This window comes from Cavia porcellus, unplaced genomic scaffold (assembly GCF_034190915.1).
Source record: "Cavia porcellus strain 051 isolate PalLab524CR breed Dunkin Hartley unplaced genomic scaffold, mCavPor4.1 scaffold_27, whole genome shotgun sequence".
NCBI classification, from domain to species: Eukaryota; Metazoa; Chordata; class Mammalia; order Rodentia; family Caviidae; genus Cavia; species Cavia porcellus.
This window is the reverse complement of record NW_026947510.1, coordinates 5,419,498-5,447,122: the sequence shown is the minus strand read 5'-3', so window position 1 is coordinate 5,447,122 and position 27,625 is coordinate 5,419,498. Positions and strand designations below refer to the sequence as shown.

At 48.4% G+C, this 27,625-nt stretch overlaps 1 protein-coding gene across 5 annotated transcripts; it reads right to left on the bottom strand.

The window, feature by feature from the left end:
* Positions 1-1,795: 1,795 nt before the first annotated feature.
* On the bottom strand, positions 1,796-26,184 carry Rbsn (rabenosyn, RAB effector). Of its 5 annotated transcripts, none has more exons than XM_003463181.5 (12): positions 26,027-26,184; positions 23,753-24,069; positions 18,123-18,263; positions 15,381-15,481; positions 14,416-14,461; positions 14,152-14,313; positions 12,576-12,817; positions 11,554-11,624; positions 7,627-7,713; positions 6,828-6,930; positions 6,021-6,125; positions 1,796-4,871 (listed from the first exon to the last, which is right to left on the bottom strand). In XM_003463181.5, the coding sequence occupies exons 2-12, from the start codon at positions 23,898-23,900 to the stop codon at positions 3,810-3,812; spliced, it is 2,268 nt and encodes a 755-aa protein (XP_003463229.1). In that variant the 5' UTR covers positions 23,901-24,069; positions 26,027-26,184; the 3' UTR covers positions 1,796-3,809. The 5 variants fall into 5 exon arrangements, with proteins under 5 accessions (XP_003463229.1, XP_013000492.1, XP_023417894.1 ...); XM_013145038.3 differs by having other exon boundaries at positions 23,942-24,069; XM_023562126.2 differs by having other exon boundaries at positions 25,989-26,156.
* Between the last annotated feature and the right edge of the window lie 1,441 nt (positions 26,185-27,625).

Below are 27,625 nucleotides of genomic sequence, written 5' to 3'. Positions count from 1 at the left end.
CGAACTCACGATTACCTGCTTGCAAGGCAGGCGCTTATGCCGCTGAGCTAAATCCCCAGCCCCGAGGTTTTTTTTTCAAAGATAGTAAAATCCAACAAAACAAGACAGAATAAAGGATCATGCTAAATTTCCCAAATGGCTTGCAATCCTCTTCCTCAGCCTCCTAGTGCTGGCATTATAGACATGGTTGTAGTTTTTTTGAAAAGTGGGATCAACACTGGCTGTGTTGTATAACAGGGATGAAGTAAATGAGCCTCTAGAGTAAGGGTATGTTAAACTGGCCAGGAGTTATCTGTTTAGTGCCTACCCTGGGTCTTCAGCCTGTAGTTTCCAGCTGTGATCAGCTGGCTCTCACTGTCCCAGAGCCCTGCTAGGCAGTGCAAGGTGTGAGAAGTGAAGGTTCCATGATTCAAGATGACACATGGCATTCTGTGGGCCATCAGCATCTCTTAACTCCCACTGGCCCTAGCCAGGAAGGCTCAGGGGACAACCATTAGGGAAGAGTGTCCAGGACAAAGATGATGATGCTACCATGCAGTCTCAAATAGCTCTTCCTTCCAAAGGTGGCTCTAGGCCCTGCCAAGGTAGCTGAACTCACTGCCCCCAGGAGAGCAGAGTCCTTGCCCATTCTTCTTTTTGAGTCTACAAAAGTCAGGGTTAAAGTGCCTGCCTGAAAAACACAAAGTGCTGAATCCAATTCCCTATACAAAAAAAGACAGTGTATTCAGCTTTTGCTTGGAACAACAGTAACAACTTTCAAGCTCTTGAGTGTCAAGCTAAAACTAGAAGTGCTAGAACTATTCTCAAAAGGATGGCTACTAAAGAGTTCTAGGCAAAAGAGTTTTTGTTCCTAGTGGGTGGGTAGTGTGCACCAGTCACTTGGAGGGCTGAGGCAAGAGGATCTCAAGTTTGAGGCCAGTCTGGCCACCCAGTGTGACCCTATTTTTATTTCAGAAAGAGTCTACGTAGCCTGGGCTGGCCTTGAATTCATGTTGTTCCTCCTGCTTCAGCCTCAAAATCCTAGGATGCAGGAGTGCACCACCACACCCAGTTTGAGACCCTACTCTAAAGACAGAGGGAAGTTTTTGGTCTTTTTTATTTTTTGAAACAGGATCTATGTATTCCAGGCTGCCCTCAAACTCAGGGTGATACTCAAGCCTCAGCCTCCTGAGTACTGACACTAGACATGGACCATACTGGCAAAGCTCTTGGTCTTGGAAGTCTGCAAAACACTCACGATGGATGAAATGCTGCACTCTCCTAGAATCTGGGGACCCCACACAGCTGGTGGGGGCAGCAGGGTCTTGAGGGCAGTCCCCAAGCAGTGGGAGCTCATCACTCAATCTACGCCTGTCCCAAAGCTACAGGAGCAGAATTCACCATGCAGCATGCTTGTCCAGCCCTCATCTAGAATCCACACAGGTCCCATGAGGCCCCAGTCCCTGTCAGATCTGCTGGACTGTGCCCCGCTCACCAACCACTTGTACAGCCTGTGACCCACAATCCACCCTGCACCCGAGTCAGCTTAGACCTCTGTCTCTGAGTGCAGGAAGACTAAGCAACTGCAACTCAAGCCTGCTCCCTCTTAACCTGTTCCTTCATCTGTGCCAGCAGGGACCAGCAGCAATGCCGGTTTCTTCAGTGTGAAAAGGACGAGGCACCGGACAGGACCTTGCACTGTGCTCGGTTGTACATCATCCCTAACCAACACACTAGAAGGGCCTAAGGCTCAGGAGATAGGGTTTTGAGGTACTAGGCTACTATCAAGGAAGGAACTTGTAACTCACTCAAAACGTACATGCACATAAACACCCACCACTCATAGCTGTTTATTTTTCAAAAATGGTTCTGACACAAGGAACAGAGTGGTGTGTGCACAGCACTGTCTTGTGACCAGAGGATCTAGCCCATTTCTCACTGTGTTCCAGCACCTGACTACCATGTAGCTCTCGATGACACCAAAGATGCTTGGCATCAGAACAACAGACACTGGGCTAAAAGTAGGAGTATCCTTAGTGTATTAGATGGGGAGATACAAACCTGAGCACAGATTTGTTCACACACAACCAGACAGGGCCACTGCGGGTTCTGCCAGCTCTGTGACCATGGCTGAGGAAAGGCAAGGCATCCACACAGGTGGAGCACACAGCTGTCTCTCCTCCACTGTCACCTGTCCTCCACAGGCTCAAGGGATAGAGACCGAGACTGGAAGACGACAGCCACTGGACAGTTCTACAGAACCTGAGGGATCTGACTTTAGTTTGGATTAGTATGTTCAGAGAGTTAATTTCTTAAGTTTTTAAAAATGTTCTGTGTGTGTCTCCAATACTTCGTTCCTTGCAGATTGCTACCTAGTGCTGGTTTCAGGAAGCAGCAGAGGTGAGTCGTCTCCAACGAAACCCCACTGATGGAGAGTGCAGGCTCCTGCAGAAAGTGCTGATCGCAAGCTACATTAGCTTCTTTTGGGGCCGAAGGCCACCGGCTTCAAGAGAGAAATGGAGTAAGCAGAGAGCAGTGAGTTGGCACCTCCGAGCCCCAGCACCACAGCCCAAGAGGGCTTGGACCCTGCCTGGGGAAGGAGAGAGGCCTGCAGCAAGCAACATCTTGTATGCCTGACACTGCTCACCATGCAGAGTGGGGCTGCATTCTTCATGAACACAGCCCAGTTGCCAGCGTCCCCTATATCCCACCCCTCCGACATCCAGAACTTGTCTCTATTCAGTCAAGAGACTCAGTGGAACCTTTCCACCAGAGCTCCTCCACTCCAGCAGCAAGTGGATATATGGCACCCTCATAACCTGGAGGAAGCATGGCCCTGAGGGAGGCAAGGGTATAAAGTGGCGAGTGAAGTTACTGTTCATTACCAGGCTCCCTGCAGCACACTGTTCAGAGCCGTGAGGTGCTGGGTTGGTCCAGGGTCCAGCTCCTGCGCACCAGAGCACCAGAACCACAGGGGCAGCTGACTTTTCTGCCCTAAGACCCAAATGCCAGAGGCCAATGCAGGGTGCTGCTTGGCCCTCTGAACAGTTTGGTTCCTTAATACTAACACTGATGAGGAAAACACTCACCAGCACCCCAGCTAGGATGGCCCAAGGGGGAAGATGCTGGCCAGAGAGCACAGAGCTTGCTAGACTCTACTCTCAGCCTCAGAGAAGGCCTTGTTCTCTTGGCAATTCTCCAAAGAGTCCTCTGTTCAACATCTCTGGAATTACACACTACCCCTTTCCTGACGCCTGGCTCAGGGCTGCGTCCAGGTGGAACTTCTCCCAGATACATTAACAGAGACCAAGACATTAACTGTGCCTCTTCCTGCAGGCTTGTGGACAAGTCACAGTGCATAATGCACTGGGAGCCACATTGTAGCCCGAGAACAAAGGGGACACTGGCAGCATGTCCTCCAAGGTATGGCCACTGCTCCACTGTTCCCTCCACCACAGCACTGGTCCCCAGAATTGACCCTAGAAAAGCCAAGGACTCACAGCCTAGTGGGCACAAGCTTTTGCCATAGCAGCACAACCTGGGGGATCCAGGATGCCTGCCCTTCAGAGGTCGTTCGAAGGCTGCATAACAGACGGAACTATGAGGTGCCAGTGGCCATGTCCACTTTGGCCCAGGTAGCTGCACCAAGTTACAGCTTCCCAGAAAAAATGCAAAGTCCTTGAAAGGAAAAACCCCAAGAAAAAACAAGGCATGTAGGAAAAGCCACTGAGTGAAGGCTAGTCCCTCAGGAGTTTCTGTGTTAGCCAATGTCATGGAGATACATCTGGTATGGACAGCAGCACCTGGGCTGCATGCCCTGCTCCCCACTATCACTCTGGGCCCCTCTTCTGCTTGGCCAAAGTGCATCTCAGCTCTCGAAGGTTCTCAGTCAGCACCTCCACCTCATCCAGGCGGCCATACTGCTTGGCATCAAAGATGTAGGCCTTGATATTGTTGATCTGCTGCAGGAGTAGGTCCTCCTCAATGGGCTCCATGGCTTCCGGGCCACTGTCACTGTCCACCTCAAAGGGGTTGGTGCTGGTAGGCTCCTCAAAGGGGTTGCCTGGCACAGGTGGACTGGCAGGCCTCCAGTTGGGCCTGCTGTGGTCATCATCCTCCTCATCAAAGGGATTAGGTGCTGGGCTGTCAGGGCTGATGAAGGGGTTCCCTGTGGCCATGGCTGAGGCTAGTGCATCTTCTTCGGCTTCCTCTTCCTCCTCAAAAGGGTTGTACTCTCTGGGGAGCGTGGCCTGCACAGCAGTAGGGCTGGAGAGGCCATCCCCACTGAAGGAGTTAAGAGCATTGTCGCTCTGCTGAGGTTCAGTGCTCTGGGGGAGGCTCCCCTGGCCCAGGGCCCATGTGGCATTTGGTGAGGGCATCTCAGAGGCTATGCTGCCCAGGCCTGGAGAAGGTCCTAGTTCCAGTGTGAAGGCTGGGTGTGAGCAAGGGCCCCAACTGGGCTCCAGCAGGAATGGTGCAGCCTCCCTTGAGTCTTGGGCCCGGGTCCGAGAGTGCAGGGAGGCGACCCGATCCCGCTCCCACTCTCGCTCCTGCAGCCTCTGCAGCTGTTCACGCTGCAGGGCCTCCTCCTCGGCCTGTCTGCGGGACAGCTCAATGGCTTTGGCTGTCTGCTGCTGGTCGTACTCATCCTGTAGCTGCCGCAGGTTCTCCCCCAGGGTACGCACCTCGTCTGCACGGCCGGCAGCTTGGGCCTGCTTGATGAATGACTCAATGTTGTGGATCTGCTGCAGAAGGGGGTCAAGGTCCTCACACTGGCCCTGCGTCCCTGGCAGTGGAAGCCAGCCCTCAGCCTTTCTCGCGGGAGCCACGTCTCCGTTGGCTGCTGGGCCATGGTGCCTGTCCTCCAGCCTGCGCTGTGATTCCAGGGCATCCTGGGGAGAACCAGAGCCAGGGTTACAGGATTACAGAGACGGGTAGTCTGCTCCCTGCCACTCTATCCACCTCCACCACCCCTCCTTTGGATTAGGAAGCCCCTCTGCCGACCGAAAAAGTGGGCAATCTCTGATTTTCAAAAGTGTGAGTGGCATGTTAGGGAGCAGCTCAGTCACAAGTTATACACTTGGCATACACTTCCATGTCTCTCACCTGTCCCCAGTGTTGCCATCCACTCAGAATGAACAGAGAAAATGTGTCCTGAGTGGCTGCTTCTGGTTCTACTCTGGGGATGCCAGAAATTGAACTAGGCCCTCAAGTATTCTACTACTGAACTATACCCATAAGCCTTTCTTTTCCCCTTATAGTGACAAGGTCTCATGAAATCACCCAACAGCCTCAAACTCTCGATCCTCCTGCCTCTGTCTCTCAAGTAGCTAGGAATACAGACATAGACACCACCCCTGACTACTTTCTGTGGTTTTTGTGATACTGGGGATGGAACTTAGGACCTCTGCACAGTTACACCTCCAGCCTTTTTTACTTTCCTGATTTGAGACAGGGTCTTACTAAGTCACTAAGTTTCCTAAGCTAGGTTTGAACTTGTGATCCTCCTGCCTCAGTCTACTAAAAAGACTAGGATCACAGTCATGAGCCAGCAGGCCTGGTTATTTTCTGTTTAACATTGCACTTTTCAATGTGGAACCCAGCAAGTGCTTCCTCTTGGGGAATACTACCAATCTCTGATGTTTTCGGCATGAGAAGCAATAGAATCACACAGACAAAACAAGAAAGAATTGTTCTAGTTTCCACTGGTGGGTACATACTGCCCAAGAACAAAAGATGAAAGTAAATGCACCAAAGACAGAGATATCACATGCCTGAGCTGCAACACAAAACCAAACTCAAGAGACAAGAGAGAGGGAGAGAAAGAACACACACACACACACACACACACACACACACACACACAGAGGCACGCACGCACGCACGCACGCACATACATATGCACACAGAAGCAGAGAGACAGACAGAGAGAGCAACCACACACATGCATGAGCAGGGCTCTGGTGACACAGGCAGGGGGACATCAGAACCCGGTGGGTCACCAGGAGACAGTGGCTGCCACCTTCCCAGGCTCTGCATACCTGTTTCTCCAGCATCCTCTTCCTCTCCAAATCCTGCTTCCTTTTCTTTTTGAGCTCTTCAAACTGTTCCTTGGTCGGCAGTGACATCAAACCCAGCAATTTTTCCTGCAGAGGTCACGATAGGGTCATACTTGTCATCTCCCAGTCTCTGACGGACTGTACTCATGAGCCAACTCCTCAGCTGTGTATCACCTGCCCACTCTAGGAGCTGAGCTACCAAGAACAGGAAGTGTGAACCACAGACCTGGGAACCAGCTTGGTGCCCAGTGGGCCCTTAGCAAATGGGACAAAAGTCCAGTTCTCGGCACTACTGTGTGGGGACACTGCCTCATATCCCCACTAGACCTTAGCAAAGAGGCTGAAGGCAGTTGCTGTGGTACTCGGGGATATGGCAGAAAGATGACTCTGGGTCCAACCCTGGGGTACAGGTGTCCCAAACTATCAGCCAAAGGCCCAAGAAGAGGCTCCATATCCTGCCATTTATCGCTTCCAGCCATAGAGCCCCAGGGGCCCTCACACCCAGTTGAGGGCCAAGGTCAGGTGAAGATAGCCCTTCACATGGCAGCAGTACAGGGACTGGTGAAATGGAACTCGGGAGAAAGGAAGCAGACTGGCAATGGAAGTGAGCCCTAACTACTGCATCTGAAAATCCAAATGGAAAAACACCAGAATGAGCCATGACTAAAAGTCTTCCTTTCTCAGAAACTCCCATTTTTCTCTTTCAAAAAGTGGCCGTGATGGCTCTTGCTCTTAGCAGAGACCTGCCCAAGATGAGAAACAGTGTCCAGGTGAGCTCCCTGACCTCACCTGCACGAAAAGTGTGGCTGAGTAGCGGATCATCCTCTGCAGCCGCAGCATGTTGGGGTGTGGTGGGGGGTCCTGGTTCGAGCCCAGAGTTAAGATCTTCTTACTGGACCAGAACAAAAACATCAGAAACAAGATAAGACGTCTCCAGAACTGCAGGTGTTCATGCCGAGACAGGTGAAGATGGGTGACTCCACTGTCTCCTGCAAGGCAGAGCCCAGTTCCTACCCTTTGAGTGGAACTACAGCACCTAACAGAGCACAGAGTATGTGACATGCTCAGTTGCTAATCAACTCATTACACCAGTGACCTGGTTTCACTAGTGAGCAACTTGTGCAACTGCACAGGGTCTAGCACTTTAAGGGACTTGTGCTTGTTTAATACTCCGCTGTTACCTTCTTAACACTGTTGGTAATGCTGAAGCAGGAAATAGCATTTTCAGTTTGTACCAGGTCTTGAAAATCATGCAGCTGGCCCTGAATGTCTGGACAGATAATGACCCTCAGTGCAACTGTCCCTAAGTTCCTTGTACTGCCTACACTGCCAAGGGCTGATTGAACCCCAATCACCAGGCCACCGTTTGAAAGCAACTGTGACTTGAGATGCAGGCACAGCTATGAACCGTAAACCAGCAGTGGCTCTGCTGGTTTCCTCACCTACAGTGCAGGCACTGCCCTGGCCTCAGTGACCTTGGGGTCACTGTGCTGCTGTCACTAGCACCGCGTCATGGGGTCACACTTGGCCCCAGCCTGAGGCCCCAGGCCCAGAAAAAGTTCATTCCTGGCACTATTCCCAGTCTCACCTCAGGGCATCTATGAGCTCATATACTTTCTGCACCTCCAAGCGGAGGTCACTGGCCTGCTCCAGGCTATAGGTAGTCTCCCCGGCACTGCAGAGAAAGCACAGGACAGGGCCATGTCAGGTCATGCTGAATGGGGGCTGCATGGGACACTCAAGACATGAGGCTATACCAAGATGGTTAGTGGTTGGAAAGGGGTGTTTCAAGTCTCAGACAGGAGTTGCAATTGAAAAATACAGACCATGTTTACATGTTTTAAAAACATATTACAGTGAAACACACTGTCTTCATTTCTTTCTCATCATTGAGACATAATGTAACTCCAAGGAGGAGAGGTCTGTTTTGGTTCACAGTTCATAAAGGCTTCAGTCCATTTTAGTTCCAGTGCAGGGGCCAAGACAGAGAAGAAATAGTTCCTGGCAAGATAGCAGGAAGCAGAGTGTGATTAGGCAGAGGAGGGAGACAGACCCTACAAGGCTATGCCCTCAGCGATCCACTTCCTTCAATTAGGCTTTACTTTGCAACATCACATTCAACCATAAATTCATCAGTGGACCAATCCACTGATGAATATCACACACCCATTAACCAATCACCTTCCAAAGCTCTACCTATGAGAGCGTGAAGTAACATCACATTCAACTACAAATTCATCAGTGGACCAATCCACTGATATCACATGCCCATTAACCAATCACCTCCCAAAGCCTTACCTATGAGAGCATGAGGCTTTGGGAGGACATGTATCCATAAACCATAATAGACATATTGCCATGAATCCCCTCAAACCTCCCCCATCCAATTCAAGCACACTTATCCCATCATTCTTGGCCACTTTCAGAAGCCACTCTAGAGTCCTCTTTTGCTGTCTCAGTGTCCTTAATTGATTAAAATGTTTCTCTTTTCATTCTGACTTTGGGGAAGAGCCCAAAAGATCTGGTAAATGAGGGCACAGTATGTTTTTATAAGCCTGCCTTTCTGTTGGATGGCACTTGGCAACAACATTCACAAATTACAGCTCATAAAGAGACTTAGCAAAGAGGACTCCAGATCTGCTACAGAAAGTGGCAAAATGATAAGTGTGCTCAAAGTGGGAGTAGGGGTTGGTGGGTTGGAGGACTTCTAGGTGGGTTCATGGTGGTGGGTTTATTGTACTATTTTTCTTCTTAAATATTCACTGTACCCTTTGACCACACCCCTTGTGATATAGCACCCCCATCACCCAGAAGCCATCTCCACATGCAGACCACAGGGACAGCTTGGGCCAGGCTTGAGGACCAGCTCCAGCCACAGTAGCAGACATAGTGGCTGCACCAGATCCTGTCCTAAGAAACCTCACAGTGTCTGGTGAGATGTACAAAGTGGTCACTGAAAGAGTCAGTCACACAGCCTTAGGGCACAAAGCCCCCTGACTCTTCACACTCAAATACTGCAGGAAAAGGATGACCAAGGACCCCTCCGCAGGCCTGGGCCACAGACCCAGCTCACAGGGCTCCTGAGGCTTGTGCCCCATGTGACAAAAGGGCCTCAGAGTGGCAGGAGATGTCATGGGTGACACTGCCACTGCTTCAGACTTGTCAACCCCTCTCAGACTGCTGATACTGAAGCAGCCCAGGGACTAGGGTTCTAGGCCTCTGGGGCAACCAACAACTTGAGCTGAAGAAACATTGCCATGACACAGAATCCAAAAAGCCAGCATGGCGGGTTCATCATCCCTCAGCACACAGTAGTACAAAGAACCTCAGGCTGGAAGCAGGAAAATAGGTTTTGCTTGTTTGTTTTGAGATGGGATAACACCATGTTGTCCAAACTGGCCTTGCACCTTGGGCTCAATGATTTGTCCACCTTAGCTGACGTAAAGGCTTTTTCTTGCTACCTCCAAGTCTGGAAAATAGCCCAAATCTGAAATCACTTCCTGAGGTCTCAATCGCATTAGGCAACTCAATCCCTCAAAGTGCTGTCACATCCAAAGTTACCTCATCTGTCATATGCTCCTGCGAGCAGCATTACTATCCCTAGTACCTGCCCCAGGCCTACACCTAGAGCAGCACCTGGCAGAGTATGTCCTGGGCCAAGAAGCAGGAGATGGTCACCCCACTGGTCAAGGAAGCCTGGAAAGGAACCAGGCCAGCAGGAACACAAAGCCTAGGACCCCAGAACAGCGGCACCCTGTCCTGTGTGCAGGTAGGGATGCAGCCTGGTCAGCACAGACAGAAGAGCCCCAGAGCTCTGCTGGAACACAAAACACAAGGGAGGCAGCACTTTTTGAACAAACCACCTGAGCTTAGTCACTCACATTCCATGTGGCAGACATTTACAGGACACTTCCTCCAAAGACAGGAAAGAGCACTGTGCCTGTCAAAAAGTTCATTTCCTTTTACTTTTCTGAGGCAGAATCACTATGTAGCCCAGGATGGTTTAAGTGATTCTCCTTAGTCAACCTCCTGAACGGTGGAACTACAAACCTGTGCCACCATGCCCAGCTTCAAATTTATTTTCTTTACATGTGAAAACTACATGATAGACATAGTAGGCTGTGAAGGAAAGTCATGTTCACACCCTGCTTCTAAAATCCTACAAAACTGCCACATGAATACTGGAGCAAAGCCTCACTCTCTCCTAACATGGCCCATGCCCTACAGGCCCCCTCCATGTGGCAGGCAGGCAGGCAGCACAAAGAGACAAAGGTAAAGAACTCAAATCAAACCACGGCTGCCAGCACTGCTTCCTGAAGGCTGGGCAAGAGTGGGACTGACCTGGCCTCAGCAGTGGCTCTAGCTCCCACTTCGCCTGCTGGAGCCATATGATCACATGGCTCAGCAAGTGAAGGGCCAGTGGCTGCAACCCGCAGCTCTGCTGCTGCAGCCCCAAAGCCACCTCTGGCAGCAACACACAAAGGGCAAGGCTGCTCCACTAAAACAGTTACACAGCAACTGCCTGGCAAGCATGAGATCATGAATTCGATCCCCAGTACCAAAACAAACAAACAAACCAAAAACAAAAACAAAAAAACCCTGTACAGCGAAATAGATGGAAAACATGCGACCCTCACTCTGTTGCAGAATGCAGTGTGGTGCAGTCCTTCTGAAAGGATGTGGCCACTTCTCATAGTAAACAGTTACCACAAAGTCTAGCGCTCACAGATATCCACCCAAGAGAAATGGAAATGTGTCTGCAGAATAATCTGCACACACATGTTAAATGCATGTCATTCATAGCAATTAAAAAGACTCAAATGTTTATTACTTGATGAATGAATAAATGAATACAGTACTGTACACAGGGCATTCATAGCAAAGGAATGAAGGGTGCACACACAACTACACAGGTGAACCCTGAAAGCACTGTGCTGTGACAAATCAGACACAAAAAGTTACGTTTATGATACCATTTATCGAAGATGTCAAAATTGCCATGCCACAGAAACAGGAAGCACATTAGAGAGTGCCAGGGAGCAGAGATGACTACCTGTGGTGTGAGGTTTGTACTGGAGCAAGGAGACGGTGTGGAAGACAAGGGTGTGGAAGCAAGGAAGTGGCTGTTCAATTATGTGAATATGGTAAAAATGACTCCATTGTACACTGTAAAAAGGAAGATTTCATGCTGGGCATAGTGGCACATGCTTGTAACCTCAGCACTAGGGAGGCTAAGGCAGGAGGATTGTTGCAAGTTCGAAATCAGCCTGGGCTACAAAGTGAGCTCAAAGCACAGCGAGACCCTGTCTCAAAAAGACAAAAAAAAAAGGGAGGGAAAGGGGAAGAGGGAGAAGAGAGGAAAGAAGGAGAAAGAAAAAGGGAGACAGGAAGGAGGAAGGAAAGAGAAAAGAAAAAAAAGAAGAGAGAGGCAAAGCAAGGTTTTCATCTGTATTACTCATCTGCCCAAGTACTGAGACGCAGTGCCCGACCTCAGGACACCATGAAGAAAGCTTACTTCAAGGATGCGGCCATCCGTGTGTATTCCGGGGCTTTCTGGTCCACCTTTTCCATGCACAGCCGCAATTTCTGAGAGCAGAGGAGAGGTAAGTGCCACTCTCAAAACACAAACACTCACCCAGAAACAGGTTGTACCAACAGACATGAGAAATGCTCCTTTTTCAAAACTGGGATCTTTTCCTTATGGCTATCAATTTCCTAACTTACAGACCTACTTTCCAAGCATAAGCTCTTACAGGAGGGAATGAGACTAAGTGGAGTCTAACTAGACTTCCCGAGACCAGCAGGCCTGCCAGTCCCCAGGCAGTGAGTCTGCCAACAGTAGGACGTGGTGATGCCAGGCAACAGCATGACCAGGCACAGTGTCACTATTCCCTTCAGAACAAGGGAGCCAGGGAGGACCTCCCAGGGAGGTCACAGGCTCCACAAAGGTAAAAAATGGCTACATTCAGTCCTGGCTCTGATTTGTGCTACACTAGTAGCTAAGTACATAGTTGCATGGGTTCTGCAAACAGTTATGGTGACCACAGCAGACTGCTCCTCTACCTATTTTCTACTCCAGTGTCCTGTCTCCCTGATGGTCCCTCTGGTTGGTCCCCAACCCACAGGTCTCCCTGGCCGCAGGAGCCTGAGCTATCTCATTACTCCCAGCTTTCCTGAGGTGCCATCTCTCAAATGTGCCCCTGCTATGGTGCTCTGGCATCAGGGAGCAGAGGTGCCTGAATCAGCTGAGGGAGTACTCCTGGTCCATGGCAGGGAACATGCAACTTTGCAGGGCTTTCTCCTCAGGCAAGTCTCCCAGGATTGTCCAGCTCATTATCTCCAAGCCTCCAGCTCCTGCCTGGTCCACAGAGGGCTCCTCTCTAGCCCCTGCCTTGCCACTCTCCAGGGGATGAGAACAGGTGGGACAGGGCTGGAACCACACCCCAGGGCAGCTCTGCAACTCCTCAGGGGCCCACAGCAGGAATGAATGCAAATCAAGGCAACTCCAGCACTCCACAGACAGGGTGGCATGGTCACCTCATAGAGCCTGGTGATGGCAGGCGTGTGCTCACGCTCATCCATCTGCTGCTCCTTGCGCAGCAGTGTGTCCTTGCAGTGCCCACAGCAGCGGATGCGCTCGTCTTCCTTCTCATCGAGCACGGAGCTCACACTGCTCACACTGCCAATGCTGCCACGGCGCGAGCCATGTACACTGCCAGGAGACTGGCTGGGGCTGGTGTGGGTGCTCAGGGTGTCTCTGCTGGCACTGGTGAGCTTATCTGCAAACACAGAGGGCACCCAAGTCTTCACCACCCTTGCCACATGTGGGTGTCAGGGAGGGAATTGGGGGGGTACCGAGACCAGGCTCCACAGGCTCCTTCATGCAGGGAGATCCCAAGGGCACCACCAGAATGGCCCTCTGCCTTGTTCACAGCCATCCCTGGCCTGACCACCTGGTCCCTGCCTTCCATAGCACAGCTCACAGTGAACATCTTCTGGGCAAACTGTCTTCCCTCAGGGTGCCTTCTTTCTGTGTGACAGAAGCAACCCCAGACACTGGCAGCTCTTTGGAGTGGACACTTTGATCTGCACACTGAACACAGCCAGCAGGGACACCCCAGACAGCTACTTGGGAAATTTCAGCCAACAGTCCCCAAGGAGAAAAGTATTCAGAAAACATGGCTTAGGCAGTCCCAGGAGAGCCAGGAGGGTATCAGGGCCACTGAGAATGGCCTGCCTCAGCTTCTATGCTGCCCAGGCACCTGTAGTACCACCTACATGTCCCAGGAGCCAGGAGCCACCAGCATCAACCTCTGACTAGATCTCAAAGGCAGGCCACCCTCATACCTGTCGTGTCTTCAAGCTGCTTGCAGCAGTGCTCCCTCAGGCCCACACTCCTGACTGCCCTGGGACACACAGAGCCCAGAGCTTCTCAAATGTCATCTTCCACTCCAAGCCCCCAGGTACCCTAGACATCTGCATGAGGATACTGAGGGCTGCTTGTAACTTTCACCCCAGAGGAATGGCTTTTGAGGTCCTCTTCCCAAAGCGTCTCTGCCACTTCTAGGCAGATACAACAGCTACTCTCCTCATCCTGGGTCTAGACTTCCCCTCCCCTCCAACCAAGCAGTTATTTATTTGGGAGTCTATGGCCCCGCACACACCATGCTCCTCAAAGCAGTGGATGATGCCTTTACAGATAAAGGTAGGGAACAACTGCCTAAACCCAGATCCAGCTGCTGCCTATTCTGTACAGGCCTCAGACTTAGTGTGGTTTTGACATTTTTAAGAGGTTGTTAAAAAATAAAATAAGAAGGAGCAATGGCACACCAACCCTCAGCAGGCTGGCAGTATTTACTCTCTGGTTCTTTTAAGAGAGCTAAAGCAGGGCCGGGGGTTTAGCTCAGAGGTGTAAATGGCTGTTTCGCAAATACGAAGTCATGAGTTCGATCTCCGGCACCAAAAAAAAAGACAGCCTGAAGCCTGTTCCATGTCTCCAGGCCATGTGGGCTTCATGGAGACTACAGTGGGCTGTGTGGGCACCCCCATAGCATCAACTTCAGGGCCCTGTGACGCCAGCGGTTACTGGCAAATAAGCATGTCTGGCACTTACTTGCCAAGGGCAGGCTGATGAGCTCCATGCACCTCTTACACATGATGGAGCCGCAGAGGCGGCAATGGTGGCGGCGGTTACGGATGCTGAACTTGCTCCCACAGTCGGGACAGAAAGGGACGTCTTGGTCGTTGACCCAAGGCACCACAGACTTTTCAATTGCTTTGGGAAGGACAAAATAAACACACATACCCCATTTAAGAAAGATTTGGTCAGGGAAATTGAGAAGGAATAGAAAGAACATGAACAAAGTTCTCTGCTTACCTCGAATCTTTGCCGACTCAGTGTTGGTTCTGTCAAATGCCGTGAGCTGATGGGAAAAGAGGACCAGGTGAGTTAGCCAGGGTCACCCCAGCCACATTTCACTGTCCATGACACAAGCACTGCTCTGCACATCTGCACTTCTCCAGCCAGGTCTCCAGCCCAACCCTGAGGCTTCACATCTCCAGGCTCCTCCCTCCTCTGAGCCCCTGCCTCACTCTTGCCTTTCATTACCCATACCAGCAACAAACAGGCAGGTGAAGATGTGGAGGTAAAAAAGTAGTGGGGAATTCGTCTTTCACTCCTCCTACACAACAAAACTCGCCACAAGCTTGGCATTAGTGGTGCATTTTCGCAATCCTAATACTCTAGGAGGCCTCAGCTTAGCAACTTAGTGAAACCCTGTCTCAAAACATAAAGTAAGGTCTGGAGAGGAGCTCAGCACAGCACCTTGGGTTCCTTCTCCAAGATTGCACATGTTTCTACCTACAAAATTCACAGAGCTGTATGGCTCTGCCACACTCACCACATAATCCAGACCATACTTAGCATGACCTCCAGGGAAAAGCACAGCACTCACTGCATGATGAGAGGGCCAGTCACAGGTCCCCACATGGTACCCTGGCCCTGGCTGAGGGCACAGTACAGACTTTGCCATCACTTTTCTATTCCCCATCAAATAATGCCACATACTAAACCCTGGAGTGACCCTGCCCAGGACATCCCAAAAAAGGAAATATTTCCTAACAGTCAGTGGCCTTTAGCACAGAAGAAAAAAAGCAAGGCCTAGGGCAGTTATGACACCCTGGCCACTGCCCCAGGAGAGCCAGCCCAGGCCATGTCTGTCCTCCGAGTCCTTAGCATCCCTACCAGCATCAGATACGTGTAACACAAGCTATAAAATGTGAGGCTTTCCCCCAGAAAATGTGTACTTGCAGAAAAAATATGCTTTGAACAAGAAAATTTACCTTCTCTAACCTGATTATTAATTTATTGACTTCAACAACATAGTGGTCAATTCTGGCAGCGCGGTGTTTTTTGAAGTCAGAAAGATGGCTTCTCACTGTTCCTAGAAGGAGGGAAGGCAGAGCGTAAGAGACCTATCACTTTTCTGATATAGCCTCTTGACCTTATAGCTGATCTTCAATAACTTCAAAAGCAAAACTTCAAGAACATCTGTGATCAGCTGAGAACTGAAGGAGTCTACTCACTGGCTCACTGTGGCCTCTGGAAGCTTCCAGCACAGCAGACGGGGCCAGGGTTCTGGGGCCAGCCTGTTCCCAAGCTGCTACTCTGTAGGCACCATCAGCTCAGACAAGTCACCCAGCCTCTGTGTGACCCCAAGAACTCACCCTGAGATAGAATAACCATGCTTTCTATTTACAGGGCTGTTGTGCAGGCTAAATAAAGCCCTTAAAGCACAGATAGGTACCTGACTGTCTGTTAAATAAAAAGCTCAGTAACACTATGGATCAGTATTTTATTCTCCCATTTTTCTGTACTTTCTAAAGGTGATATAATATAGTTTTTAATCATAATAAAAGCAACCCATCTTGAAATATCCACAAAAGGTAAGGGTTCACAGACACCTGTGGGGGCAGCCAGCTAAGTTTACTCTTCCTCAGACAGCAGCCAAAACTAGATCAAAGGTCCCTAAACAAGTGCAACTGCATCACTTGTTACCTAAGTGGACTTGAAGCAGCCCCTGTTCAATCCCACCTCCTCCTGAAAACCAGCGCTACCCTCCAACCTGCCAGCACCCAGTGTCTGTACTCCTCCCAGTAACCAGTCAGTCACACTTTCCCTGTGTCACAGCTGGTATCCATCACATATAAAATGTTAACTGAAAGAAATGTTATTTGACAACTACATATTGCATATATTTATTGTGCACATCTTTTGAAATACGCATGCAGCACGGAATGGCAAGCTTATTAATATATGTCTTAACCTCATTCACTCATTCGCTGTGATGCTCTTAGCAAGTTTGAGGAATACACATTTTTCTAACTTGAGTCACCATGTTGTACCATAGATCCCTTAAACTTAACCTCTTGTCTAAAATTTTATATCCTTTGATCAACATCTCCAAATGCTGTATTTGTAACCAGCCCTGTCTTTTCTTCTCTAACCATACCGTAACAGCTAATTAAGTTTTAGTTTAGAATTACTAGGTATGATTATAAATATTATCTTTAATTATGATTTCCTTCAATGTTCAAATAGACAAGCTAATTAGAAAACCACCCTGGTAATGTGACATTGCCAATCATGAAAGGCCAGTAGGAGTCAAGATATATTACGAAATTTCTCTTTCATGTTCCCAAACAGCTTTCATGTGTGACTCTTAGTTACATTTACATATAGCAATATTTTTTAAAGCTACTTCCCCCCACGACAGTGAAATGTTTTCCCTCTAACACAGTGGGCCCTGGGCACCAGCGGGTACTAAACATGTAGAATGTAGCTAGGATGCAGCCGAAGAAAAGGCTGGATTTTATTTCAGCCTAACTTAGTTACATGTGAACAGCAATGATAGCTAGTGGCTACTTGACTAGACAGCAGCACTCTAGAACTTTCTGCATTCTGGAGTAGTAGCAGATAGAGTAAGTGGCCCAGTATCCCTTCCTCTCTAAGAGCCTCAGGGCTCTCTTCCCTGAGCGGAAGAGAGCGTCATCACCATTGTACCTCACAAGGTGTTCATGAAAGGTGAACAAAAGCATGATCATGAGCTGGACACGGAGGTGGATGCCTGTGATTCCAGCACAGTCGGTGGCTGAGGCAGAAGGATCACAAGTTTCAAATCCCCCTAGACAGTTCTGTAAGACCCTGTCACAAAATTTAAAAAAATAAAAGAACTAGGGATGTAGATCAATGTGAAGCTGCTGGGTTCAATCCAGTATCACTGCACAAAAGAAAAGGTGAATTAAAAATATTGCTGGGCCTGGTGGCCACACCTATAATCTCAGCACTCAGAAATCTGAGGCAAGAGGACTATTGTGAGTCTGAAGACATCCTGGACTACATAGCAAAACCATCTCAAAAACCAAGTATTATATATGGGGGGGGGGGGGGAGAACTGTGAAAGAATTCTTATTTATACACTTCAAAAATAGAAAACAGAAAACATCCTACTGGGGATGTAGTTCAGTGCAGAGTGCATGCTTACCACCCACAAGCCTGCCATTAATGATTGCTGTCATCTGGCAGTTACAAGACAGGTAAGACTAGCAAGTTCAACACCAGTTTGTGGCACAATTTTTTTGTGGATGATCCACAAAAAGATTGGATGATCCCTTTGAAAATCAGCAGATGGTACCCCAAGAAGTGAGGAAGTATCTCAGAAAGTAGGCTCCCCACACCTGGGCCTCTCAATGCACTTAGGAGTGACATGAGCTATGGAGGCCTCGCTTAGGTGCCAGGGTGACCCCAAGAAGCTGCAGTCATACCTACTTCTGTAGCTCAAGGCTGCGTCATGTAGGCAAGTCCCCTGGTGCATGAGGGTGCAATAATGCACTCATGGAGCATCAACACAGGGCCCAACACAAGGGGCACAGCTCCTTCTCCTATGAGGTGTGAGAGGCATGAGAAATTCAGCGCTTAGTTTCACCATGCCTCCTTAGCCAAATCTGAAAATATTGCCCAGAATGTAGGAGGTATTTGATTCCTGTTTCCACAAGGAATGCTCACATCAACAGTGAGTTTCTTACCCAGCTCCTGGGGCTCCCACATGTAAGGGTCAACTCCTCCATTGCTGAAGGACTCATATCCTGAGGCCCCTGACTCTGCTCGATCATCCCCTTCCCGTCTCAGCAACTTATTCTTTGCTTTCTTAGCCTTTTGGACAAGACCTTGAAAAACAGAACAAAGAGCATAAGTAAACACATCAAGAACACCCAATAAAAGGTCAGGAGCAACATCAAAAAACAAAGCTGATAAAACAATTATCCTTGTTAAAATGCATAAGAAGCTGTGTATCAACCCATAATACCAGCACTCTGGGAGGCTCAGGACTGCCAGTTCAAGCCCAACCTGGGAAATTTAATGACTTAGTGAGACCCTGTCTCAAAAAAGAAAAAAAAATTTTTTTAAGGGCCAGGGCTACAGTTTCATGCAAAGAACCTAAGGTGGTTCAATTCTTATTACAAAGAGAGAGAGAGAGAGAGAGAGAGAGAGAGAGAGAGAGAGAGAGAAAGAGAGAGAGAGAGACAGTTGGATACCAAATAAAACCTAGAAGTAAGCACATGAACACCATATAATAAACTGCATAGAGCACTAGTCAGTATCACCAGAAAGCAGGATTCTGTGCTACATAAAATGTAAATCACTGCTCATCACCAAATTTAAGAGTCCAATTGAACAAAGCAGTTAAGATCAAATCTGATGAGGAAACCAGGATAACAGAAACAGTTTTCTATGTCTGAAACCAGGGGGTGCTTATTCACACTTTCAAAACCTATTATACTCTTAGAAACTTTTGTATAAACACCACAATGAAATAAAGTGGTTGAGCTTGCTCCTTCGTTTCCTTGTGGTGCTCGGACTGAATCCAGGGCTGGTGCACACTTAGCAAGCACCCTACCCCTAAGCTCCTGTGGTTTTCCCACAAGACAAGCTACGGGCTGCGATGCAGCTCAGTGGTAGATTGTTTGCCTTACTTGTATAACGTCCTAGATTCTGTCCTCAAAATTTCATACTGTCAGCACTATGAATTTGAGTAAGAAGCCAGGCATGGTGGCACATGCCTTTAATCCCAGCATTCGAGAGGCGGAGGCAAGAGGACTGTCGTGAGTTTGAGACCACCCTGGATTACAAAGTGAGCTCAAGGCCAGCCTGAACTGCAGAGCAAGACTCTGTCTCAAAAACACAAAAATAAATAAATAAATAAATTTTTGAGTAAACAATTCTCATTTGTAAGTAAACCTCAGGATGGGATGCTGCCAAACCAACATCCCACTGACCTTAACCAGACATAGAACTCCTCTCTTCCACCTGTGCCTAGAAACTTCTTGAACATGTGAGAATATTTACAGAAAGCTCCAAGGAACACACCTCTAAACCTCAACACAACACACATCACAAAACCTGGCTTGGTAAAGAAGAGAAAACTAGCCGGACGTGGTGGCTCACACCTGTAATCCCAGCACTCCAGAGGCTGAGGTGGGAGGATCGTTGCGAGTTCCAGACCAGCCTGGGCTACAAAGTGAGCTCAAGGCCAGCCTGAACTGCATAGTGAGACCCTGTCTCAAAAAGACAAAGTCAATCAATCAATAAATAAAAATAAAAATACATCAGCCCAAGTTGGTCAACAGGTTCAGTGAAACCTGACTGTGGTAGTTGAGCTTAAGCATGTCCACTTAATTGACTTGTGAGCTGCACAAGACATCAGTAAATCACACTTCTGGGTGTGCCTGGGTGGGTCACAGAGGCATGGCCTTACGGACCACATAGGGGCCCTCACTCCTTCCTCTCTGGCACGTCTGTCTCCTGCCATGATGCTCTTGCCTTGGAGCCAGATTACCGTGGACTGAGCCCCCTGAAACTGTGAGGTCAATTATACCTCTCCTCCTTACCACTGTATCAGGTGTTTTGTCGCAGTTATAAGGATGGTGACTACAAGCCAATCAACATCTCAGAAAGATATTTTCAGTAAGATGAATCTAAAGTTTATATGGAGAAGCAAAAGACCTAGAATAGCTAATACAATATTGAAGAACAAAGTTGGGAGACTAACACTGTCTAGCTTCAAGATTCCCTATAAACTAGGTGATATACACACCTAGGATCTCAGCTCTCTGGGAGGTTAGGAGACTGAGACAGGAAGATCACAAACCCAACCAAGCCTGAGTGACTTAGCAACTTATCAAGACCCCGTCTCAAAAAAGACCAAAAAAAAAAGAAGAAGAAGAAGAGAAAACTATGGCAGGTAGAGGCAGGAGGATCACAAGTTACAGCCCAGGCTGGGCAACTTAGTGACTTACCAAGAGTCTGTCTTTAAATAACTTTTAAAAAGAGTGGAGATGGAGCTCAGTGGGGAGGCTGTGTTTGATTCTTAAAGCTAGCAGAAGAAAAAGAAAAATATGAGTATTTTCCGAATCAGGTCTTTGGATGCACCAGGTACAATGCACCCAAATATGTGATGCTAGTTTATGCTCAGTGTCTAAGGTGGTGACAGCCCTACTTACAAAAAAGGAGGTGACATTACAGTGGGGAAAACTTGCTTCCCCCATCACAGAGCTCAAGACAACAGGGATAGTGGATACCTTGCCTGCGTGAAACAAGGCCCATTTCACCCATCAGCCCTACACCTCCACAGAATGGAGCTCCTACCAGTCCTGCTGAGGAGAGACAGTCACCACTGAAGCCACCACTGGCCTGAATAGCAGGTCACCAGCAGGGAAAAAGGGCTTCAGGTTCCAATTTCAAGCTCCCCTCTCTTTATGGCCTTAAATCCCAGGTGTCTGTCGCCTGTCTGCCATAGGATCTAACAGAAAAAGTCAGATTGGATATGAAATGCTGTTGCTGCCATGACATGTAACAGACCAATTCTTCACAGAATTCTTATGACTTGTGTCCCTTCAGGAATGTCAAAAATGCCCAAGGGCTTTCAAGAGTCAGGTGGACGCAGACTTGGAGGGGCTACAAGAGGAGAGAGATGCATCAGTTACCCAGTTGCCCAACAGTCACACTCTGTGTGACATTATCTGTCACTCAGAGGGCTTTTTCTAACAGGAAAAACGCTACGCTGAAGGATGTCCTTCACAATGCGTGAGAGTTGTCTTCTCAAGCCAACAGTGGAAGTCAACTGCCTCATGAACTAAAGGTCCAGCAGTCAGGAAACTGGAGACAGCAAACAAGGCTTCATTTCTGCAAACATGACTGGAGAGGGGAGAGTCATCATGTAACCACATCACGAGACTGAAATAGTGCCACACCCTGCCAAGTAGTCCAACCCTTCCAGAGCTGGCCATAAGTACCAACCACGAAATCTTAGAAACACAAAGCAGAGCTATAGCTGGTTTCAACTCCTTTCTCTCTTCCCTACTGTAAATGAAGCTGAATCCAGGCCAGGGTTCCAACCCATAGCCCACTCTTCAGGAATGATGAGTTTATCTTTCTTTTTAAAGCTGCCTTCTAAACCTGGTATCAAAGTTTACTCTTTTGACTTGTAACTTCTAAGTTGTCTAAAAATATAAATGCCTAAAATTTCAAAAGACAAGACAAAATGGAAATATAATCTGATTTTGAAAGGATTTTTCAAAGAAACTTTGATGTCAAACTCTAAAACTTTACTTTCCTAGTTGGGCACAGTGGTACATGCCTATAATCCCAGCATTTAGGAGGGCAAGGCAGGAAGATCACTCAAAGTTTGAGGCTACCACAAGTTTGAGACAAAAAAGGGTCCTTGTCTCAAAAAAACAAAAAACAAAACAAGACAAAACAAAACCAGAGAATCCCTTCATTGATTCTGAAACCAGAAAAATTTTATGTAAGAGTTCCTTCCTAATTAAACAAGTGACCTTTAGTCCTAAAGGAATGGTTAGCACAATTTCTTAGTTTTTTTCAGGAGGGAAAAAAACAAGAGGGCCTTTCTGTTTGTTTTTGCAGTAGAAGATCAGATCCAGGAGCTCAGGCATGTACTGAGCTACACCTCTAGCCCAAGAGAAGCCTCAAGTTTCTTTTACCACGAATAAAGTTTTCACTCCATGTTGTGTTCCCTGAATAGATTTCCATATGCATTATTCTTTAAATAATCTCAAACATCTTTCCTCTTCAAACAAGATCATAGGAGGCACCTGAGGGCCTTGACTACCTGCACAACTGGCGAACCAGTATGACCTGTCTCAGGAAAGGCATGGCACATGACTGAGCTTGCTAGAACCAGGGAAGCCCTTCCACTGCCCAAAGAACATATATACAACCAGTTTTGGATTTTTGTTCCTATTTTTACTCCTGGAAGCTGCAATGCATCCTGAGATCAGAATACAAGGCCTTTCCTCATCAGTAATATGCTGTGGAAAAAGTGTCAACAGACATAGGGAGACAGAGGATTTGGTTCTCAGGTGAACCTCTGTCAGTCCATGTGACTTTAGATAAGTTACCAAAAAGCTCTGGGCCTCACTTATCTGTAAGTGAGACTGACCACCTTCTTTCAGGCTTGCTGAAGTAATAAGTATGAGAAAGAAACTGTAAAAGCTATAAAATGCAGTGCTATTTTTATTACTCTTTTGAGTGATGGCTCTGTTCCAACCTCTACAGCCAGGAGGCCCCTTGATCATTACAGCTCTCAGGACTTTGAAAATGTCTGCCTTTCTCCCATGTTTGGGGGTAAGTTATAATTGTTGATGTTTTTATCAACTCTCTTTTACCCCCTGAACTGAGAATTCAGGCACACAGTGGAACTCGAGGTAGAGATATCTGATTCTAATGTGCACATGACTTCTATTTGTTGTAAAAGAAAACTTGAGGCTCCTCTTGGGGAGCTAGAGATGTAGCTCAGGATGTTTAAAAGCCAGATCCCATTTGGAAATACACCCAGCATCACTCCTTTCTCTCTACCCAGTAAAGATTATGAATACAAACATCCAGTCTCTCCATATCCTCATGGCTTTCTGAAAGGCTGTTAGGTACAAGAAGCAAGGTAGCTAAGTAAATAGAAGAACAGGTGCTGGAGGAGCAGCAATTCAGTTAGGAAACAGAACTTGAAATCCAGGAGACACAGCATACATAATCAAAATCACCTCTGAAAAATTCTTTCTGTAACTTGTCAGAATCTGAGTCCTTGGAAGCTCAAAATCCAAGATCTTAACTTATAGGTTATACAGGGGGAGGGGATGCTTTTTATTTTTTGCTTTTCAACTATTACCTTCCCTTTCTGGGCTACAGAGGTCAAGGTCCAGTTGAGAAAGGAAAGATGGTGGGAAGCCTGAATTTGTGAAAGACAAATCACAGTAGATGAAAGGCATTCCTGTCCAAATCCTCGCAGCAAGGGATCAGAAAACTTGAACAATCTGGCAAAGGACAGCAGATCACAGTGACTATAGCCACTCCACTGAAAGCCAGGCTCTGCTTCATGCTGTGCCTTTAGGTCAGTTATCTCATCTCTGTGTTTGATACCTTTATCAGCAAAATGGTGCTCACAGTCACACAACCAGGGGGAGTGTTCAAAGAAACGTGCAAGGAGACTCTGAACACTTGCAAGCACGTGGATAGCACAAGATAGCCACTGGCTACTTTTACTACCATCATATGCTGGTGCCACCATGAAGCCCCACAAAAACCATCCCATGAATAAAAGCCCTCAGTCACAGAATGGAATAAGCCAGGACTTCCTTCTTACTTTTAATCTGCCCTTTGACATCACGGTCTTCCCCCGAATGCTCTTCCTCATAATGTGTCTGGAGCTGATAGAAAGACTGCAGGTCCTTCAAGCACAGCGGGCAGAGGAAGCCCTCCCTCACGTCCCCTGGGTCATCCAGAGAAGCCATGGCAGTGGGCTCTCAATTCCAGGAAGGCAAGGGCCTCATACCAACAGTTAGCTTGATTCCTCCCCAGACCAGGGCTCCTGGAACATTAGCTGAGCCAACCAGCACATGGATGACAGGGAAGTAGTGTTACGGTCCTGGGTGAAGTTTTCTCTCTGGAGCAGAAGGAACTCTAAGAAAAAGAGGGAAAAGCCAATCAGGCAAATTAACTGCAAATTAACAAAGAATCTTCTTTGTTTTTCTCACAGTTCAACAGCCTACATGTTGCACATTCAATGCAAATCTATAGAAACAAACTGTTTCCCACTTCCTTAGACTAGGATACAAAACCCAGAATGTGAGACCTCATGGAACACCTAATTGAAGTGGGAAGCACTTCCTGCAAACAAGACTGTTCTTATATTTACTCCAAATGGTTGAACTTCATCATTTCTATCGCACTTAAGAAAATACTTCATGTACTTATCAACAAGTGTAAGTTTTATCTGACTTTCTACCTTGATCATTTATTCAGCCATATACTATATTGAGCCAAACTTACATCCAAGCACTCACCAGGCCGGATGCTGCTTAGCTTCTAAGATCAGATAAGATTGGGCATGTTCAGGTATTGAACCAATCTTGGTACTTATAAAGCATTATGTGTAAAAAATGAGATGAAAAAGATACAGTATCTCTCTCTCTCACACACACACACACACACACACACACACACACAATCAAAACCAAACCAAAACCTGAACCAAACCACAGTTTAAGGAGAAACAGTAGAAACATAGTGGTGAGAAAAGGAAAACCATGCAGGTACAGTAGTATAAGTCTGTGGTCCCAGACACCCAGGAGACAGACAGGAGGCTGCCTGCCCAACGCAGCAAGACACTCTCTTAACAAATAGTAAACAGGAGAAAGAAAAACCTATTTAGTATTTGCAAAGTAACTCCTCTTCAACCAGCTTATCACATTTAATAAACCAGTGACAGCTGAACAGCAAGCGTGATGTTCTCACTACTTCAAACATAAAACTTAGTAGTAATTTCCAATGGCACCTCAGAAGAACTCCCTGTCATAAAGAGAATTCAGACAAAGCTGAAAGAACTTCTCCCCCATGTCGCAAGGGCCACAAATCACAGTGCAGCATGTGTGACCTTCAGCTGCAGATAGCCTAGTAGAGCAATGAGGGGGAACACCTTCAAAGTTGAGGGTGGCAGCAACTTAGAAAATAAAGGAGACATTGGCCTGCTTTTCCTTCTTGTTAAGAAACCTAGTGACCACATCCACACATAACCCAGCCCTTGTCCCAGCTCATCACTGAAAGTGCACCTCCAGGTCCGACCTGTTCCGTCTGCAGCCAGCTGTGACTGGCAGCTTCCTTCAGGGCCCATGCCCCTGCCACACACCCACCTCTCCAAACCTTAGCTCCTCTGAGCCAGCTCTTACTCAAAACTGTTTCCAGCAAGAGCCATTGATCTCAGTGTGCATCACAGGGACTAAATAGTACAAGCCTAAGACTTGTGAGGGGTCAGACAATGTCTTTTTCCGCAATACCAGACCTCCTGAGTGCCTGGCACACACAACTAAAAAGCTTGGCGCCACAGGCCCACTCGGGAGGCTGAGGCAGGAGAATCACAAGCTGGAGGTCAGCCTGGGAAACTCAGCAAGCCTGTTTCAAAATAAATAAAAAGGGTCGGGTTGCACCTTAGTGTGAAAACCCTGGTTTCATCCACAGTACCAAAAAAAAAAAAAAAAAAAAAGGAAGAAAGAAAAAGAAGAGTCCATGAATGAATGTATGAATCCTAAATCATAACCCTGAATGTATGCAGCATACCAAACCCTTCCCCAAAACCCCGCTCAGCGCCCCCGCGAGCCTCAGGGCTACCCGATCAGGAGGTATCGCAGGGACACCGACTATCCCCCAAGACCCAGTTGAAGGACTCGCGACACGGAGGACCCGGCGGAGGACGGACGACACAGCCTGCTGCGGAGCGCACTGAACCTAGCGCACCAACATCCCGCCCACCACCACCGCTCTACCGCATCACCACCACCCGCCGCCGACCGCGACCCACACACGGACACCGAAATGAGCCGCACCGCTGCCGAGAGAGCCCCCCAGCAACAGCACTCAGTACCCGCTCGGTCGGGGCGCGAAATCCGGTCTCGTCGGCCACCCGCGCTCTGGGCCTGCTCGGCCCCTCACAGGGCCGCGACCGCCATGTCTATCGGCTGCTCGGCGCTCGGCAGGCGCGCCTGTGGAACCGGAAGGGAGGCTGACAGACGCCGGCCGAGCGCGTAGCGCGCTATCGCTTACAGAGGGCGGGACGCGACGGGTCCGCGCAGGCGCTGTGGAACGGAGCCGGTCCGCTTAAATGGGGAGCATGCGCGCTCTGCCATTTAGGCTCCATATCTAGCGTGTAAAACGGTGTTCCGGCCCGCGGGCATTTGGCTCTTCCCCACCAAAGACGCAGCGTTTCTCCTGCCACACCGCAACACTGAATATTCCAAGAGTCACCTCGCGAGAGAGGCAGCAGAAACAGGGGATCCCGGAGTCGCTCTCGCAGGACTGGCAGGACAAAGACAGTTTCACTCCTCGAGCAGCTTGGGGGCCCGGAGGGACTGGACCCCACTCTGACCCTAGCTAACCCATTCTCCACCCCTAGCCCTAGCTCTAGCCCGGGATTTAGCGTGAGCTAACCATCACCATTCATTCCTATTACCATTACTATAACCTTAAACGTAATCCTAGCCCTGACCTTTAACACTAATCTCACCCCACTGCCTCCCCTTCACTTTAGCCTCTGAGGGTGTGGGCCCTGCAGCTTAGAGAGCATGAAGTTTGGAGTGCTTGTCGATGAAAGGGTATGAAGCTGGAGGGTCTAGAGGCCACTAGAACGCAGAGCCATACTGCGGGCCGTACTTTACCGCTGAGCGACGCCTCCCCTCACTTTGTTTTGTTTGTGTTTTGAGAAAAGGTCTTGCTATGCAGTCCAGCCTGACCTCGAATTTGCAGCGATCCTCCTGCCACAGCCTCCCGAGTATTGAGATCACAAATATGCTGCACTATACCCAGCACACATGTTATTTTTTTTTTTCTCAAAAATACTTAACGCAAAAATAAAGAAAAAGGACCTTGGAGATGCTGGGCAGCTGGGGGGGGGGGGTTTCCTTCGCTCTGTAGCGCAGTTCTTCCGGTCGAGTTAAGAGCCGCGAGGAACCATGTAGCCACTAGGGGGCGCCGCAGGCCGCCTAGGAGCCTAACAGAGCTGTTCAATGTTCCTGGGACTGTTTGGTTTGGTTTTTTTTTTTTTTTTTTTTTTTGAGATCAGGTCTCGCTATGCAGTTCAGGCTGGCCTTGAGCTCACTTAGTAGCCCAGGCTGGTCTGGAACTCGCAAGGCTCCTCCCACCTCAGCCTCCCGAATGCTGGGATTACAGGCGTGAGCCACCACGCCCGACTGTCCTGGGGCTGGTTTTACAGAGGCCACCCCTTCACGCGCCATCGTAGTTTGCCCCTGGCCCTGGTCCCTGGAATCCCAGAGTCCTGTCCAAAGGGTCAGGGCCAACCTAGATAGATCTTTTTGTTTAGTTGGGCTTTTTGGTATCAAGAATTGTACCTTGTGCTTACCAGGAAGGCGCTTATGCTGCTGAGCATATAAATAATATAGATAGATCTCTTGTTTTACGTTTTTTTTTTTTTTTTTTTTTTTGAGGGCCACCCTAATAACTTCGTTTT

Excerpts from the sequence above, each read along its gene's own strand:
- Rbsn (XM_003463181.5), bottom strand. The coding sequence starts at position 23,900 with ATGGCTTCTCTGGATGACCCAGGGGACGTGAGGGAGGGCTTCCTCTGC. Across the intron at positions 12,818-14,151 it reads CATCAGCCTGCCCTTGGCAA|ATAAGCTCACCAGTGCCAGC; the intron begins GTAAGTGCCAGA and ends CTGTGTTTGCAG. Across the intron at positions 6,126-6,827 it reads CAGCCACACTTTTCGTGCAG|GAAAAATTGCTGGGTTTGAT; the intron begins GTGAGGTCAGGG and ends TGACCTCTGCAG.